This window comes from Cygnus atratus, chromosome 7, assembly GCF_013377495.2.
Source record: "Cygnus atratus isolate AKBS03 ecotype Queensland, Australia chromosome 7, CAtr_DNAZoo_HiC_assembly, whole genome shotgun sequence".
Taxonomy (NCBI): domain Eukaryota; kingdom Metazoa; phylum Chordata; class Aves; order Anseriformes; family Anatidae; genus Cygnus; species Cygnus atratus.
The window spans coordinates 16,867,300-16,884,905 of NC_066368.1; the positions used below are offsets into that span (position 1 = coordinate 16,867,300).

At 37.5% G+C, this 17,606-nt stretch overlaps 1 protein-coding gene across 5 annotated transcripts in view; it reads left to right on the forward strand.

Annotated features, from left to right (window-relative positions):
* The window catches only part of EXOC6 (exocyst complex component 6), a 90,955-nt gene that overhangs the window by 59,868 nt on the left and 13,481 nt on the right, over positions 1-17,606 (forward strand). For all 5 annotated transcript variants that reach the window (XM_050711836.1, XM_050711839.1, XM_050711838.1 and 2 more), the window contains one exon: positions 5,650-5,723. In XM_050711836.1, coding sequence (XP_050567793.1) covers positions 5,650-5,723 — 74 coding nt within the window. The remainder of the gene's footprint in view (positions 1-5,649; positions 5,724-17,606) is intronic.

Consider the following 17,606-nt stretch of genomic DNA (forward strand, 5'->3'; position numbering starts at 1 on the left):
TCTTGCTCATCACCCTCCCCCAGCTTTATTCTTTGACACTTTGGGTGTAATGGATACAACAATGACATTTCAATTAGTGCTTAGGGTGTGCAAATAATTCACAAATGTTGGGTAATTTTTTACTGTATTTTACACATGGATATGACACTTTAGTTATAGACAGGGTGCATTCTGAACGAATAAGTTATGTGAAACATAGAAAGTTATGAATATTTGAAGATGCATTTCAAAACATTGTTGGCAATATTCTACGTATTTATTCTAATTTTTAACGTTGCATTTTTATTCTTTCTAGTATGAAATGGAGGAGACCTAAATAAAAGCAGGAAAATGTGATTACTAGTCAGAAAAAGCAATCAGCAGTCCAACAAACAGCCCAACAGTCTGTTAATGAGCTGTTAAGTCAGTAAGTGCTGAAGTTCTTGAGTCATAGCAACCAGGTAGAATGGCGAGTGGAATTCCAAGAAATGGAGGTGGAAGGGAAAGAGGTTATCTTGTGGTGAACGCTGAGATTTCGTTATCCTGTGCTGCTTTTCAATGCAAAGTACCTAACTTTAAGAAGCAGAACAGAAAATCTGGGAGTGTCTGGTACTTTTCCTTGAGAATAAGATCAGGTGGTCTTATGTTTTTAAAAAAGAATAGTGATGATTGTCTTGCTCTGCTCTTCAGTTTTGTGTGTTCCTTCCAAACATTCCAAAAGCTTTAAGTTTGATTTCAGGATGTCCTGTTTTAAGTGTAATATTTTCCACTCTCACTACATCTTTCGTAATGTAGAACAGTGTTTCATCTTTGGTTTTTATGCCATTCTTTCTCAATGATGATCTTCTGCTATGATGACTGGGTTTCTTACAGCAGTATTCAGGAAAATAGCATGTACTCGGTTCCATTGAACAAAAGCTGGAGAATGGCCTTTTGTTTGCACATTGTATTTCAGTGTCCCGAGGAGGAAAATGGACTGGGGAGGAGAAGCATTTGCAATTTCTTGAAGATGAAATTCAGGTGTGGGTTTCTGTATCTCACTTTATGAGAAACAAGGTATAAATAATAGCACACAGGCTTTTCAGTGATGGAGTTGACTTTGGGAATGTGTACTGGTTGTGTTAGGGAATCAAAATTCACTGCCAACAAGCTTCTGATCTTCAGTACTTTTGAATTGCAAATGTAGTTGTATCTTTCTGATCTTCACAGAAAAGTACTGGTAAAATGCTGTAAGCCACTTAATATAGATTTTAAATTACGAGGTTTTTATGTAAAATGTATTAGATAGTTATTGTATATTTTTCTCTTGTTCAGTCAAAATGATTTATAGCTGCACTATCAGCAAGTTGTTTTGCTGAAGAGATCCAACCATACAAAATTATGTGTCTCTTTCTCAGTACAAATATTTTATACCTGTTTTCAACTTTCACGGAAAAAAAATCTCTTTGGGGTGAAGCTGACATGTGAATACTAATTTAGACTTCTGTTTGTTTTAATCCTTAAAGTTCACACTATAAGGTTAAGTGGACATAGAGCTTTAATTTAGAACACCATCCAGATCTAGATATCTTACATCAGCATTTTATTAGTTAAGTAGAACTGATCAGAAATTCTGATTGCTGGAAATGTTATTGTTAACTTTTGTAATTTATATCTGTTTTAAAGTAATGGAATTGTGAGACAGGATTAATTGGCAGAAGGAGGTACAGTTGAGTAGTCAACCTTCTTCATCCAGCTGTGAATCTGTGCGAGGATGGAAAGGTTTTGAGCCATGCCAATAGGTGAGGGTGAAAGAAATCCTGAAACAGCATCAGTTGGCAGAGAACTAGCACAAAGCAAATTGTAATATACCTTCCTGACCAGCCCTGGTTGGGGATTCCTGCCAGTTCCTCCTTTCTCACACACTGTGTTGAGAGCTGCGGCGTCCAAGAGCAAGAGAGAATCTTGACCCATGTGCTCTCTGTTGAGGAGGCCCCTTGCTTTACCTGCCTTGTCTCCCTTCTGGGAAGTCAGGTTAAACTTGGCTCACTTGAGACCACCCTTCATCCCATGGCTGCATATGGCAGCACAGGACTGAGGGGAAGCTGCAAGTCCTGGGCAGGGCTGGGGGCTGTTGCCCCGCCAGCTGGCAGCTCCCTCAGCAAGGCTCCCCTCCAGGCATGTTTGAACAGCTGGAACCTCCAGCGGGGCTGCGAAGTGGCTAAAGGCTGCTGTGATGGTCACCTGGCTCTGCTCCTCATTCCAAAATACATCTGCATCTTTGCTGCCCTGCCTTTGAATCGAGAATTGATGCCATGAGGCTAAAGGAAAAGCTGCCCTAATTTAGCTTTTGATCCGAAGTTTGGACTCTGATTGTAATTTTTGCAATTGAACTGCAACTATCTGTCAGAAAATAAGTAAATAAGTACTGAATTCCCAGACAAGCACAGGCACACACAGATTGTGTGTATCTAAAATCTGGGTTTTGAAAGAATAAAATGAAGAGACTGGTTAATAAATCTAGAATTGCATAGAAATTCAGTGCAACCTACAGATGTGTTTAATTCCATTTTAGCAGATGCCAAGCTTTTTCTTAAGATAACCATCAACACATATATATACATCAGTTCACATATATTCTGTATACAAAATGTAATGAAAGGGCCAAAATGAAGTACTCAAAAGAAAATGAAGTCATCTTTCCAATATTTATATTTATCATTCTTATGTATGTGTTACCTCAGAGCCCGTTGTGGTTTTGTTACATGTTGTTTTCATTGGATCCTACCTCTTGTAAGTTCCCAAACTGGCTGTTACAGGAAGCACATTTTTGTGCTTAATAGTAATGAGATTGGGTATACCAAATACATTCTGTCAAAGATCCTGTATTGTATACACAGAAAAGAACTACACAGTATTAATGAAGTGCAGGGAAAAATGTTAATAAAAACCTTTTGAACACCAGTCATCTAATGCCTATTTTCAGTTTATTTTCCTGAAAACATTGAGGTTTGTGATTCAAACTGCTGAGCAGTTAGTTATTTGCCCTTATATGTGATAGTTTTATGGTAATCTTTGCATTTTCACTCTCAGGTATTATAAAATTCCTGAATATCCTTATGCATACTAAAATAAACAACCAAGTAGCCCCCTACCCTTCCAAATCCTCTTTAAGCCTAAAATGAATGTAGGGGGTGAATATTTTAAAAGATGTTTATATGACAATGTTTCATTACTATCTGGAAAGGGACCCCTAGGACACAGACATTAAGAATGTTAATCCTGTTCTTATAATATCTTCCTAAAATGCTGTGCAGCAGAAAACATTTAATTAGCTTTGTAAAATTGTTAGCAAAACTTAAAAGCCGTGAGCTGAGGGGGTTGAACTGTCTGACCATTACCATAAGTAGATTATCTTTTTGCCCTTTGAACTCATGAAATTGTAATAATGAAACAAATCCTACTGTAGGCACCTGTCAAAAATGACCAAAATGTGAGAATAAATGCTTATGCTATAATAAATGTCCCCAGTGTTGTAAATTTATTTATAATAGGAAATTATAGTTAAAGAGAAAGGGGCATATACAATAATTCAGTTTGGTATCTTGTGTGCTCCTTGTTCTGTAGCTGCCACGGCAGTAGGTGCTTTGCAGGGAAGCAAACTAATACTGCGTTATTAAATGCATTAGGATAATTTCCAGACTGTGTTAACCTGATGAGCAATATTAATTTTGTTAAGTGCACAAACTGAAGAGCCTAAGAATAATTCTCTTAAACTCTTTTAAAGGATGTCTTACTTGAGTGGAAAAGTGAGGCAATGGGTTTTTCTGCAGATGTCTGTGTTATAAATGTATGACTGGGGCAAGAACATGAGAACTACCGAGTGAGGCTAAACCTTTCTTTAGCCAAGTGTCCTGTCTCCAGTGTGGTCAATGACAGGTATTTAGAGAAGAGTGTAAAACACTGGGCTGTATACTGAGTGGTCCTTGCCATAGCAGATCCATCTTCTGTAGGTTAGGGATTTAATGAACAGCCGAATTCAGATTATTGTTTAATCACTGTTGAAGGGCCTGTATTTCAAGTTGTTTTTTTTTTTTTTGTTTTTTTTTTTTACATTTATATTTTCTGCCTCATTTATACTTCTGCCATGCACAACTTGCCACAAGAATGAGTCCTATAATTAATTGTATTGTGTTATATAAACAAGTACTCTATTTTGGTTTGTAAAATTCTGCTGATTTGTTTAATTGCCCATTATTTCTTATATTATGTGAAACAGTAAATCAATAATAGTTTCCTTTCCATCTTTTTCATGCAATTAATGATTTCCTAGAGTTTGGTTATTAGGCTTCTGCAGTACTGCTGTCTGGAGGGCTCGACTGAGTCCATGAGTAAGCCTCTGACTGTGTAATGGACTCTATTGATTATGTACTGTGTGCTCCACTGCACCTGATGTACTTCTTAAAGTGTTGTCATCATGTATTCTATTTTACTTACTCCCCCCTTTACATTTAAGAAGAGACAGTGTCTGGAAATAGATTCATTTGGACACGTGGGCATATTGCATCCCAGCAGTAGTAAGTGCTGCTTTTGGGTACACCCTGAAGTCATCTGAAATGTCTAGGACATTTTGCTGAGCTTGTGTTCATGTGTTTTTTAAAAGAAGAAAGTAGGAAATTGCTCAAGTCTTGATTTAATGGTGCTCTGTGATGTGGACAAAGGAAAGGGGCTGCTGGAAAGCCTGTTGTCTTCTCTTTCCTGGAGGTGCTGCCTTCTATAGTACAATTTTTTAAGTTTGCATCATTGCTTCCTGATATTTCCTGGTTGATAGTTCAACTATGATATAGTGTATTGGAGATTTATAGTTTTATTGAATTTCTGGTTTCATTGTTTTTACGTAATGATAACAGAAATCTGTGACATTTCCCTGCTTTTGTAGATGATTTTATTTTCTTTAGTTGCCATTAATTGTATATGAAGTTAAAAAAAAAAAAAATTTTAATTGTTTATTTTTAGTTTTGACAGTTATTGATAGTTTCCTAACTTAAATGAGTAGCTAATTTGTTTTGTTAATATTTTACTGTTTTCTGTATTTTGAAGATAGTTTTGCCTTCCTATTTTGACAGTCTATTTTGGGGTTCCAGAAGAGCAGAAGTTCTTGATCAATAAGCCAGCTAAAAGGCATGAACAGGCATTTCAGTTCTGTTCGGAATTGTAGCACTTTGAGCTTTCCACCTGTCATCTGCACATTAAACTAACTCCCACCTTAGTGTCTGTCTTTTATTGCTATTTGGCTAGAGGTGGGGTTTTATAGAGCGGATGCTATAACAAAAGCAGATGTTTGAAAATATGTTGACAGCCATGGAATTGGTATTATTTCAAAATACTTCAGTAATCATTTACCTCAGGCTGAAAATGTAAATGTGTTGGCTTTCACGCTTGTAACGTTATTACTGGTTTAGAATTTTAAGCCGAATTCGTAAATGTACTCCTAAAGGTATTGTTCCTGGAAGGTTTTGTTTGTTGGTTTGTTTGTTTTAAATCAGGGTGTGTTAATTAGTTGTAATGTGATTGTTTCAAGCTAGTTTCAGTTTCATGCTAGCTAGCATTTATAATGCATGCATTGATTTTCTGTTAGATTTCAAACAATACAAAATCTGCATCCATAATATTTTTAACCTTTCCTTGCAGTGTTTGCTAGTTCTGAGCCTGTGCCAGGATTCCAGGGAGACACCCTGCAGTTAGCTTTCATCGACCTCAGACAAGTAAGACACTAGTTGTTGTTTTTTATCCTACTAATTTCCCCTTTTGACCAATGCTGGAGTTATTAAATTCAAGAACCTTTCATGTTTTAGAATTCCCATGTAATTAGTTCTGAAAAGCAGTTATTTGAAGTGTTATTAGTGGCACTATTCCCTGTAGCTTAGTATAAAAGTTTTCTCCAGTGTGATGTTAGGGGGCATTGTGCTATTGGTGGTACTATTGCATGTATATAACATTGAATTTTGGTCCAAACAATTTTGTAAAGATCCTGTGATGCTTTTTTTTTTTTTTTTTTTGCAAGAGTATACATGTTACTGTGGTGTGCTGTTACCCTGATTTCATTTTGAGCAATTGCTCCTTTCTAGAAAGCTGCTCCCTGGAGAGTAGAATCGGGCACAGTGTTATCTAGCATTTCTTTTCCTTAACCTGTTACATATATTTATTTTAAACAGTTAGAAAACAGCTTTATTCCATACTTCTGATCTTTACTCTATATAAAATATAATTTTAAATGCCCTAATATTGGAAGCACTTTCTCCACAGTTCTTGCCAAAAGGAAGGTTTTTCTAGACTGAAATCCACTTATCTTAATTTCATGTAGCTATTTCTATGCCCTGCTCTCTAAATTCTGACACTATATCCAATGATAGCAATCCATTTTCATAAATTTTTCATACTTGAGGTAAGCTTTTAAAAGGATTTATTATTTCAGAAAATTGCAATTACAAGTGTCATTTAGATAGTGAAATGAATCATTAACTGCACATGGAAGGTCTTTAGCTTTCCACAGATGTTGATAATATTTTTCAACACCATTATGAGTCTGCCAAAGTCATCAGAAAAGAAGAGAAATGAGAAAGAATTAAGTATCAAATTATTTATATAGCAAGAATATTTTTGCTTTTGATAGTTTAGTATGTTTTTTCACAGTAAGATAATTAAAAGGCATTTCAGAATGTAAAATTCCTGTAGCAACAGTATTCCAGTTTCTCCTAGTAGAAAGGTTTTAATTAAACTGTATTTTTAAATGAGAAAGTTAAAAGGTAGAGTTGTACGTTATATTCCCACAGCAATATAACGTAATGAACAATATCTACAATAGGATAAGCCTGGTCTACATGAGGAGGATACAGGATTGTGGCCATAAGATTCATTAATGTGGTAACTATAGAGTTCCAAAATTCAATATGCAAAGATGCACTTTGCAAGATTTAAACTACCACAAGTCTTGCCTTGACTAGCAGCCACCTTCTTTTGGATTCTGTTTTATTCTCCTTTTATTGCCAGTGTTAGAATTGACTAAACATCTTCCAATTTGTATGACAACAATTTAGTTGAAGGGAAAAGATGTTGAGAGATTTTTGGCATCATTTCTTTCATCTACCTGAGTGCTATAAATCCTTGTGGAGCCTATGTTTGTTTCAAGGAAAAACATGATTTCCAGCTATGCAGGAGGGCAGGGTGTGTACATACTTGCTACAGGAAATAAATAATAGTTTTGTGTGTTTAAAGTACCAGCTGCTGAGCATGTCACATAAATAAGGATTATGTTGCTTACGATAGCAGTCAGTTTATGTTAGCAACTTGTATTTAGAATTCTCTTGATGCAAGTAACACTTTATAGAGAATGCTCTGTATGCCATGGGAATCTAATTGATTTCAGATAATTTACAAACAGCAAAAGTCTGGGCAGCTCTCTGTACCAGGTTGTAATGTGAGCTTGTGTGTGTAAAGAGATCTTCCATATTTGCTTTTTTTTTTTGTTTTTACTATATATTTTCATGCCTTGCCAAAAGTGCATACATATTGCAAGAACACATTAAAAATAAGACTTACCATTTAGTATGGATTTGCAGTGTTTTTCCTCTCTTCCTTATTTGTGATCCATTTCTATCTTAATAGGGTGGATGACAGTTCTTTTCAAGAATACTTAGAAAGGCAACAGAGCCTTTTTCAGAAAGTTCTTATAAAAGGTCATGCTTCTGTTTTTTAGTTTGAATTTGATACTTCTTCATGAATTGCAGGATATGAAAGATAAGGAAGTAGGTCCAGTGGTCAGGTTTTACCTGCCCACCCGGACTGTGCCCTGAGGTCAAACTCCTGATATTGGCTGTTTGGTACGGAGGAGCTGATGACAGGTAGGGGCTGATACAAGGGGGAAAGCTTGAACCGTATCAAAGCTAAAAGGCAGGAGATTTGGGACTCAGTGAGAGACTGTAGCTAAAAGATGGATCAGCAGGATTGCCCTCTTCTTAAAAAGCAGCTGACCTGCAAGGGGAAAGACTTTATCGTCCTGCCAATCACATGCTTGCTAATGGAAGCCAGTTATCTCAACAACAGCTTACTCTCTCTGTGTTGTACCAGGACAATGTGTAAGATTAATGAGGATTGGGTGGTAGAATATTGTAGCACATTTTCCGAAAGAACTAAAGTGACTTATGAGGAACCACCAGCTTGGAAGAAACAGAGGGAAGAGCTACACTTGGATGTACCACAGGGAGAGAGGCAGCTTTGAAAAGAATTGCCATAGGTATTTTCATCCTGACAGTTCCTGGAGGCAATGTATGAACAGTATGTTGTTCCCTGCAAGCCCAGTTCCTTCCTTTTTCCTCCCACAAATGCAGAAGAGCCAACAGAAACAGTTGACATGAGAAAGAGTTGCTTCTAAGAAGAGAACAGTGGTTAGTAGCAGAAAGCTGTAAGAGTCTGGGAATGATGAAGGGGCAATCACTTCTTAGTGTCCCATTTAATGAGACACCTCTTTCTCCTTATATTATCCCCTTTTATGCTCTTGTAATATTTAACATACTCCTTAAAGAAGCTTAGTAATCTGTAGAAACACTGGTAAATAAAGATTTTTACTCTATTCCCATAACTATAATATCTCAGCATCTTACATATATGACGTATCTGTTGCAGTTGGCTAATCACACATGGTGCATTTGTTCTCAATTCTGTTTTTTGCTGCACGGAGGAAGACTTTTATGTGCATAGACTTCTTTCTAATTTTTATGTTTTGACTGTGTTCTGCTATATGTTTTTGGCAGGCGAAACAAAAAATGTTGGGGGGTGGGCACAATTTCTAAAGAACTTGAAAGCTTCTATATCACATGAAGTAATACAGAAAAAATGAATCCAGGATAAGTTTATATTCAGGCTCTCAGCTCTGTTCAAGTGAATTACTTCAAATGGCAGAGTCCATTATATTTGCTTCATGCTGACTGGTATGTAACGAGCATAGCCAAAAACATGTTTGGCTTTTGCATCACTGTAAATCTTTGCATGGCAGCCAAAGGATATATGTGGCTATGTAGTGTCATCCCTCTGCTGGTAAGATGGGTTTGTAGTTCAGACTTGGGAATACAGGCAGTAGCTGTAGAACCATAGAATAACATACAGCAATTTCTTAGAGTTACCTGGAGTTCAGTATACAGGGAGAATACCAATATACAATTCCCTGTACTAATTAAGAATCACATGGCCATGACCATCTAGAAACTTGCATCTATAGCTAGTTTAGCAGGTACTAAAGCAGCCAGCAGCTGTTAAGAAAATGGGGATAAATTCATGGTACTGTACAGCTGCTGTAATTGTCATGTCTCCTGCCACATGTCTTAGCATATGACCTGAGCTCATACTTGGGTGCACCCTTTCACCCCACTTAACACCACTGAGGTACAAGCCAGCTCACCAAGGCAATTATCAAAGCGGCATGTGATTCTTTAAAGAAACTGGTCTTTGGCATCTCTTGAAGATGACCCATCTCTCAGGTGACTTGCTTTGCTCTCTGAAGATAGTCTCTTGCTACTGACTGTATAGGGAGCCTGGGTAAATAGTGTACTGGCCCAACATGAGGTGAAATGAACTTTGGGGAATTTACTACCATTTCAAATCCTAGGTCAATTGGAATTACACTTCAAAAATGAACAGATCTTAGTTTGTCCTACTTGAATTAGTCTCCGAGGAATCTCAGCCTCCTACAAGAATTAGTTTTGTCCTGGTTATGATCTGTTCTTTAGTGTCTAAACACTAGGAATTTCTATCTAAGCATGTTCTGTAAAGTGAGGCAGTTTCCTGGATGTCCTGGACAGTTAAACGCTGTGAGGTAAAGACCTGAATGTTACAATGTGTGCTTTATTCTTTGCAGAGCCAGTGTAGTGTGTAGTAGACAATAATGATAACCTAATGGTAGCTTTAGAGGTCCTGTTGTATTGTGTCAATAGTTGCTTTCCCAGGGCAAATTTCATGCTTCTTAACCAACTGGGAGGTAATAAATGCTTATTCTTGAAATAAAATTATTGCCTGCAGACTTGCAACTTAAGCTGCCAATTTAGTTTGACTTTTTTTTTTTTTTTTTTTACCTTAGACTTCACAGGTGATTTCTAGTGTTTCTCTCTGCCATGAGCACTATTTCAGATTCAAACAGGCCTTCTTCCTCTTCTGTCTAATCTCAGACAAGTATTCAGCTAGTTTGATAATTGTGGAATTTTCTTATTTTGGCAGGGGTGAAGAGAACTGACTGATCTGTGTTCTTTTTGCACTTAAGCATATGATTTTAATATCTTCCAGTCGCTCTCAGTGCTGGTCCTGTGACAGGGACAGCATTCTGAAGTGAAGCAGAACCATGTGCTGTTGGTAACCCCCAAGTTAAGTGACCACCACAGCAATATCTCCACCCATATGGTAATATAGATTTTACAGTCTGTGAAACTGTTTAAAGACTGTGAATGACAGGGTCCATAAATTCAGCAGAGGTAATGAGAGAAAATACTCAATGTTTTGCAGCAATTTCTGTTAACATTTTAATAGAATTAGACAATTATATATAAAGCTGTAATACAATCAATGCAATCAATATACAGAATAGTGTACCATGGAAGCATTAGCACATACATTTTTCTTAGTCTTCTGTTTATGTTGTGTGTAAATAAGCATGTGTATAAGCGTTTCCAATAGCCCAAGTTATTGTTAATACACAATATGTATTTATTCTAAAAAATTATATCGGATAATTAAAAGTATAGTATATTTCCCTCTGATTCCAAAGCATAATGGAAACTGGACTGCTAGTTTCTTGGGTTGCTTTTCCACTTAATTTGTAATACATTTTCTGGTGTACTGTTGATGAGAAATATCGCTAACCTTCTGAAATGTGGTGTTGCATGCAACAGATGTAAATTTATTTCAAAGAGAAAATTCTTACTAGTATCTTAATATTGTCCTTCTTTTTCTTCTGCTGTACACCTTTGCTTCTCATTCATCACTGAGAGATGTTACTGTCCTGATAGCGCAGTAGTGACTCGTAGATAGAAACTGTGAAACAGATCACTGGAGTTCCATCCCAGCCACTGAGGTGTCTGCCACTGAAGGCAGACTGACAGCTTGGTCTTCCCCACTGTTCTGTTTGCAGTGTTTAATTTGATTTAATTTCTTGTGGTAGTACAGCTCTACATTTCAGCTCTGGCTTCTCTCTGATTCCCCCAGCATGCAGCGCGCCAAAGCTCCTGCTATCTGTGAGGAAAATGCTCTCAAGCTCTCAAGTAGGCATCAGAGAATAAGTTGTAGGCTGTTGCCAAAAATGCTCCACCATGACTCTTGAATGGCATTGGCTCTAAAGGCATCCCGCACAATCTACCAGTCCATGCAGTGCCTAGGTGTTGGAAGTAGCCAGGGACACCCACCCCTGGTCCCTGCTTCATGAAAGAGTCTTGACCAGAAGGACCATCAGGGTTTTCCAAGAGGAAGAAATCCCTAACAGTATGTTTAGAAGTAAGTCTTAAAAACTTCAGAGTTTAAAGATAAAAGTAAGCTTCTCTTTTCATAAGACAGCAGTTTGAATTTTTAATTAGCAGGTATTATAGAATATTTCGTCTTTCCCTTCCTGAGGGAAATGATTGTTGAGACTTTCATCTTCACAGAGGCTCTTTCACAATGCTTACCGATCCCTTTCTCCCCCCATCCATTCTCCAGCTTCTCTGAACAAGCAGAGGAGCATGTTACATCTGTAACATGAAGCCCAGCCTCAGGGTGCGATGTAATGGGATTTGCGCTTCTCTGAGTTTTCAGTGCAATGCTGCTTATTCAGCTAAAGAAAAGAGCTCAGATTTCAGACAGCAACAAAACAGGAGTTGCACCTCTCTGGATTTCAGGTCACAGATCTTCACTTTGCTGGGGAAGGAAGCAACTCCCTTGCTGACCTTCCCCCTTTCCATAAATTGACTCCACACTAAAGCAGGAGGAGGACTTGAGCCACGCACTGAGCACAACAGAGACACTGCAAGGCTCAGTTTCTCAACAGTTTGTGTTATACTGCGGTAACATGCATATATATATATATACCTGTGTTCAAAATAACACGGCTACAAGTATGACTGTATGGTAATTGTGTGTTATCCAGCTTGCAGGGAGCACACAATGCCTTCTCTGAGTACTGTAGTCTTACAAATACATGAGAATTCTTCCCACAAACATGACAATTTGTTTGTATGCACTTATATTCCCCAGTGGAAACTCCTGGTTTTGACTTTTCCTTTTCACCTAGATTCTGTACAGCCAATAGGTAATTGTGGTAGGCTCAGATCACAAGATGTGTGTGTAGAAATTCATGAGGAAGATCTCAATCAGTGCTCTGTACACAGAAACCAGCTCGTTACTTAGATGGGATTTATATTTGCCAGCTGGTAAGAATTAGGAAGCTTTGGAAACAAATACGCGGTAATTAGCAGTGGGGATGGTCAAAACTAAGCATGGCTTTGAGTACACTATCTTGATAAGGATTTTCAGAATCAAAGCAGGATGGCATGTCAGTCATTTCCTGGCAGTAGGTGTTCTTACCCAGTACTGCCAGGAACTAAGAGACACGTGCCAGTTATTAGATCTGTGTTCTTCAGGACATTGAATCATTTATCAAATTCAGTGCAAAACAGTCTGTATCCAGGTCAGCTTCTGAATGCCCCTTTTTCATCAGAGAAGTGCAAATAACATGGTGATATTGCACCAAGTTTTCATTCTAGATCCTGGATTATTTACAATGAGGGGACATAACTGAAAAACAGATTAAAAAAAATCAGTGTACAAATACTGTTACTTTACTTCAGTAGCCCTATCAATAGCTTACCTAACTAAAACAATATACATATTGCCATTTACCTACACGATACATTATTCCACCTCTAGCAAAAACCATAGCAGTTTCTCCAGAGGAAAGTACAAAAGATTATACACAGAAGACTTTGTGGCGATGGCTATAATGTTTAAAATGAATGGCATCTCCTAAATGACAGTAAAGAGTACTGTAGGTACATGTAACCGTGGAAGTTATCAAAAATAAAAACATTTCTTGTTATTTCTTTAAGCCAGTTCATTTAAGGGATACAATTCTCTTAGTTCCCCACTTACTGAACCAGAAACATGCAAGAATTAGTTGAGCTGCCAAGAAATCTGCACCGTGTATTTAGAAAATGACAGAATTCATGAAGCTTGACATAGAGACCTGCAGATAAAACCTTTGCATAGGAACATAAGCTTTTCTTGAACAAGAGGAGGTTGTTGTTGTTGTTGAGTGAATTTATAGTTTTTAGAATTGAGACAAGAAATGGCTTTTGTTGATCTCATTTATCATATGCAGGTGAAACACTTGACTTCTTAGAGCATTGCAGTGGAGCTTCTAAATACTACCATCATAGAAATCCGTAAAAACTTCACTGGAGAGGCTGATCAAAGCAGATATTTCAACAATAAAATAAAAAAGGGCAAAACCTCCTGTCAAGACTCTTTAGATGGGCATATCTCAGTCACTATCTGAATACTACCAACTGTCACAATTAATCAGCTTTAAGCTCTTCTTCTTAGTCATCAGTACTATCAGAAGACAAGGTTTAGAAGGAGTTAATCAATTCACTCAAAACCTAGAGGGCTGTTATGATGAAAACTCCGTATCTCTGGAAAACCTGTCTCTCCAAGAAAGTTCATCTCTTAGTTACAGAGGAATTCTCTGCAAGATCATAATGTAAATGGCACTAAAACTGTATGCTTGGTAGTTGAAGTACATATGCCAGTTATGCCCTGTCCATAATGCCAGAACCAAGAAGTCTCGATTTTTTCAAATGAAATACTAGATTTCTTCAATAACTGACATGCTATGTGTCTGGGAAACTATGTATGAAGCAGTCAAGTTTTAATCTGTAATATCTCCAAGGACGTTATGAAAGAAAGCACAAAGTAAGCCTTATCTGAAAAAGGTTTCCATTCTTTTGCAGAAGTATCTTTTAGTAGAAAGTTGCAACTGAGTTGACTTTCAGATAATTCCTCAATTAACAAATCCCTTGCTTGAATTAGAAGAAATTGATTCATGTGCTTATTATATTTATTAGCTCCTGCTTACACTTTCTTTGAGTCACTGATATACATCCCATTCAGTGGAAGTTTAGTAGAATGAGGAGTTTCTTTCTGATAGTTTTCTCCTGGCAGTTTTGCTCCCCAGCTGATTCTTGCCTTTATCTTTATCCCATAAGAAATGACATAAATGCAAACTGAAGGCTTTGCTTACAGGAAGATTTGGGTGCCTGACTTTTCTGAAGTTTAGGAATACGTTATATCAAGCTGTTGTCTTCCTGCTGACAGCCAGTTGCTGCAGGATCTCTGCCTTTGTGTCTGGGCCTTTCTGTAGCCCTGAGCTGATGGATGGAGTTCAGTTTTGGAGCCCCCCAGCTCCACAGGACTTCCTCTGAATCCCGTGGGTGGTATTTGGTTCCTATGACTAATGAAGGAGCATTGTTAATTGAAGAACACAAGAGAAGAAAACTGTTGTTTTCCTTCAAGTTACTTGTTATTTGTATTCTTTTAACATCTATGAGCCCTAGTCACCCATCAAAGAGCTTTGGGGCTGCTAGCTGCTTCAGTGGATTCAATAATTTCTGTTCCCAAACTCCTTACATCCTCCAGCCTTAGCTAAGCAGGTAGTATCACTGATATGTAGTGCTATATATTGGGCTACACTACTAACCCCTTAACCCTGCAGAGTTGCCTTCAATATTTTTTCAGTTGCATCTATCAACATATTTAGATTCCATTCCTTCCCTAAATTATCTGTCAAGCACAGGCAGCAGGCAGAATATCCCCCTCTCCCTTTTTTTTTCCTTTTGCTACAGTTTTGTGAAAAAGAAAGATAATCAATTCTACATCAATTCTTTGGTCATCACTATAAGGGCAATGTAAAATTCTGAAAAATCAAGAGAATTTTTTACAACAAGGATTCAAGGACCGTCCTCTACTTCAGAACAATAGCAATGTATGGAAGGAAGTGGGAGCTTTTGTTTTGTTTTGTTTTTAAACACAAAATACCTTCATAAGTAAAAGGCTTCCAAAGCTTTGCGTAGATGTAGTGTATTCATTTGGAACCCCACAATGAGGAGAAGTGCTGGGGGGGTAGAATGAATAAGACCAGAAATGTGAATAAATGGGGGAGAACATGAAATGTCAGAAGATAAGTAGATGAAAGTAGTAGATGATTGAGGGGGTGGGGGCGAGAACTTAAAGATACGGGTTGAAGGACAAGAGGAAAAAAATGAGAATAAGTTCCTGGCTACAAATGCACTTTGTTGTCCTTATTCTTTTTTCTTTCTGAGTTTATCATTTTCTATGGTTTTATGCTGAGTCCTGTTAAGAACAGTTTGGTTTTTTTAAACAGTAGAAGTTTGAAGAGGTGTTTTTACCCAAAGGAAAGAAAGGACTTTCAGTACACAGTTAATGGTGTATAAAGCCCGTGAAGCCATCAGGTTGCCTTATGCCCCAGAGAACGCCAGCTTTCCCAGTTTCAGTGGCTTGCCTCCAGGAAATCGTTCCAGGAGGACACACAATTAGCCCACGCTCTTCCAGAGTGCACGGTGTAACATGATGCAGTTAAACCAGAAGACAGTTTTCATCTTTTGACCCTGTGTCAAACATGTCAATTGAGCAGCTTACCTGAGATCTGGAAGAGCACATAGGCCATCAGAGACTTTCCCATAGAAAGGAACGTGTGGTAGACACACAAAAAAATGCAGTTTTAAAAACTGACTTATTCAATAAGTAACAGAGAAAGTGCTGAACCAGCCTTTGCAAGTGGCATGACTCAGTGCTTTCAGATACTCCTTTCTTTTTGCTGGTCTGAATTTTAAATAAAAAAAAATCTTTGCCCTTGCTCAACATGTATGAGGACAGTAAAAGTTGCTTGTACATTTTAAGCGCTAACAGGATATTGAGTCCTGTAGAAGTACAGATTTGATCCTAATTTTGCTAATATCATTGCAATGCATATCCAGATGGTAGTTTGGGGAAAGGTTATCTGTTCAGTATAGTGCCTAAGTTTTGCATCCATTCACGCAGAGGACAGTTTTAAAAGTTCCTAGTGAAACAGAGTAATGTAGACTAATTCCTAGATGGAAATAGACAGGCAATGGAGGAAAGATGCCTAGCTAGTAGGTTGGAAAGACAAGCTGAAAACTCAAATGACAGTGTAAAACAGTCTCTATAGCTTAATTAAATAAAACCTGTAATGCGATTTAAACTTCTTTGGGTTAAAATTACTTTAATAAGGGTGTTAATTACTAGAGGATTAACACTGCTTACATGTGATAATAGATGTGGTCAGTCAATAAAGGGTGAGAATAATGTTCATTTAAGAAGCAAAAGAATCTAGCACAGGATTACTCACCAGAAAGGGATAACATTTCAAAGTGGCAAGTAAGATCAGGGGAAGAGTTTTTCAGATTGCAGGAGGCATTAGAGGCTAAATTGTGCCATCACTGCCCAGCAAGGTTCCACGTGTATTGGGATCTAATGGGGCTAATATATGAGGAGTAATTGTTACAAATTACAGACTATATATAGTTTGGAAATCTTCTCTCTTCCGGAGCAACTGTAAAAATAACTTTTCAGATTAAAAATTTTCAGAAAATGTTGTCATCTGAGAATTGATGAGAAAAGGAAAAAGATCAACTTCTAAGAATAATTTCTGGAAGATGTGTTTCTTAGAAATGAAGTAATATTGGGGTATTGACATTGAGCAGAAAGGGGTTTTCCTAAAACATTTGTAAACATAACAACAGGAAAAGAAAGATCTTTTTCAAAAACCCAACAAAAACAAATTCTGAGTTATCCAGGTTTCTTGTTACTGCAACTTACTAGGCTCAGAGACCTTTGCTAAACCATGGTATCTAGACAAGAAAAACAGAAAAAAACAAATACTAGAATTTTATATAGGTAGCAGTGTTTGCAAAATGTTTTGAGAGTCATCTGACAGATATAAATGTGGAAGTAAACTACTTGTGGTAGCTGAAGAAGAAAGTGAAGGTTGTCCAGGAAAGAATAGGAAAAAAAGGTCTAGTGATTTTGGCTTTGCTTTTAACTTGTCTATATTTACATTCCTGAGCTACTGCTTGTGGAATTCCTTGTCCAGTGGTTCCCAGGTCTAGTATAGCTTTCCCTAAGGGATGTAACTTCATCTACTGTGAAGGGTGGGTATGCAAGCATACTCTGAATGCACTACTTTGGAAGAAATAATTATCTGTTTACAGTGAAGTCATGGTGAGCACATCTATAAGTGTCTGTGCTTTATAGATTGCATTGGATTTTTGTTTGTTCCTGGATGCAGACAGAAAAGATGCTGGTTTCTGGCCTGTTACGTCTTAGATTTCAGTTCCGGTTGAAACTTATTTGTGCTACTGCTGATATTTTTTTTACACTTACAAATACCATTAGTATGCTATACATGTTCTTTAAAACTGAGATGTAGACCTTATGTAACATGGATGGTATGGTGGTGGTGCTCTGAGACAGAGTCATTGAAAGAGACCAAAGGTAGAGCAAATACAGCCTCAATGGAATATTATATTAACTTGGATGTG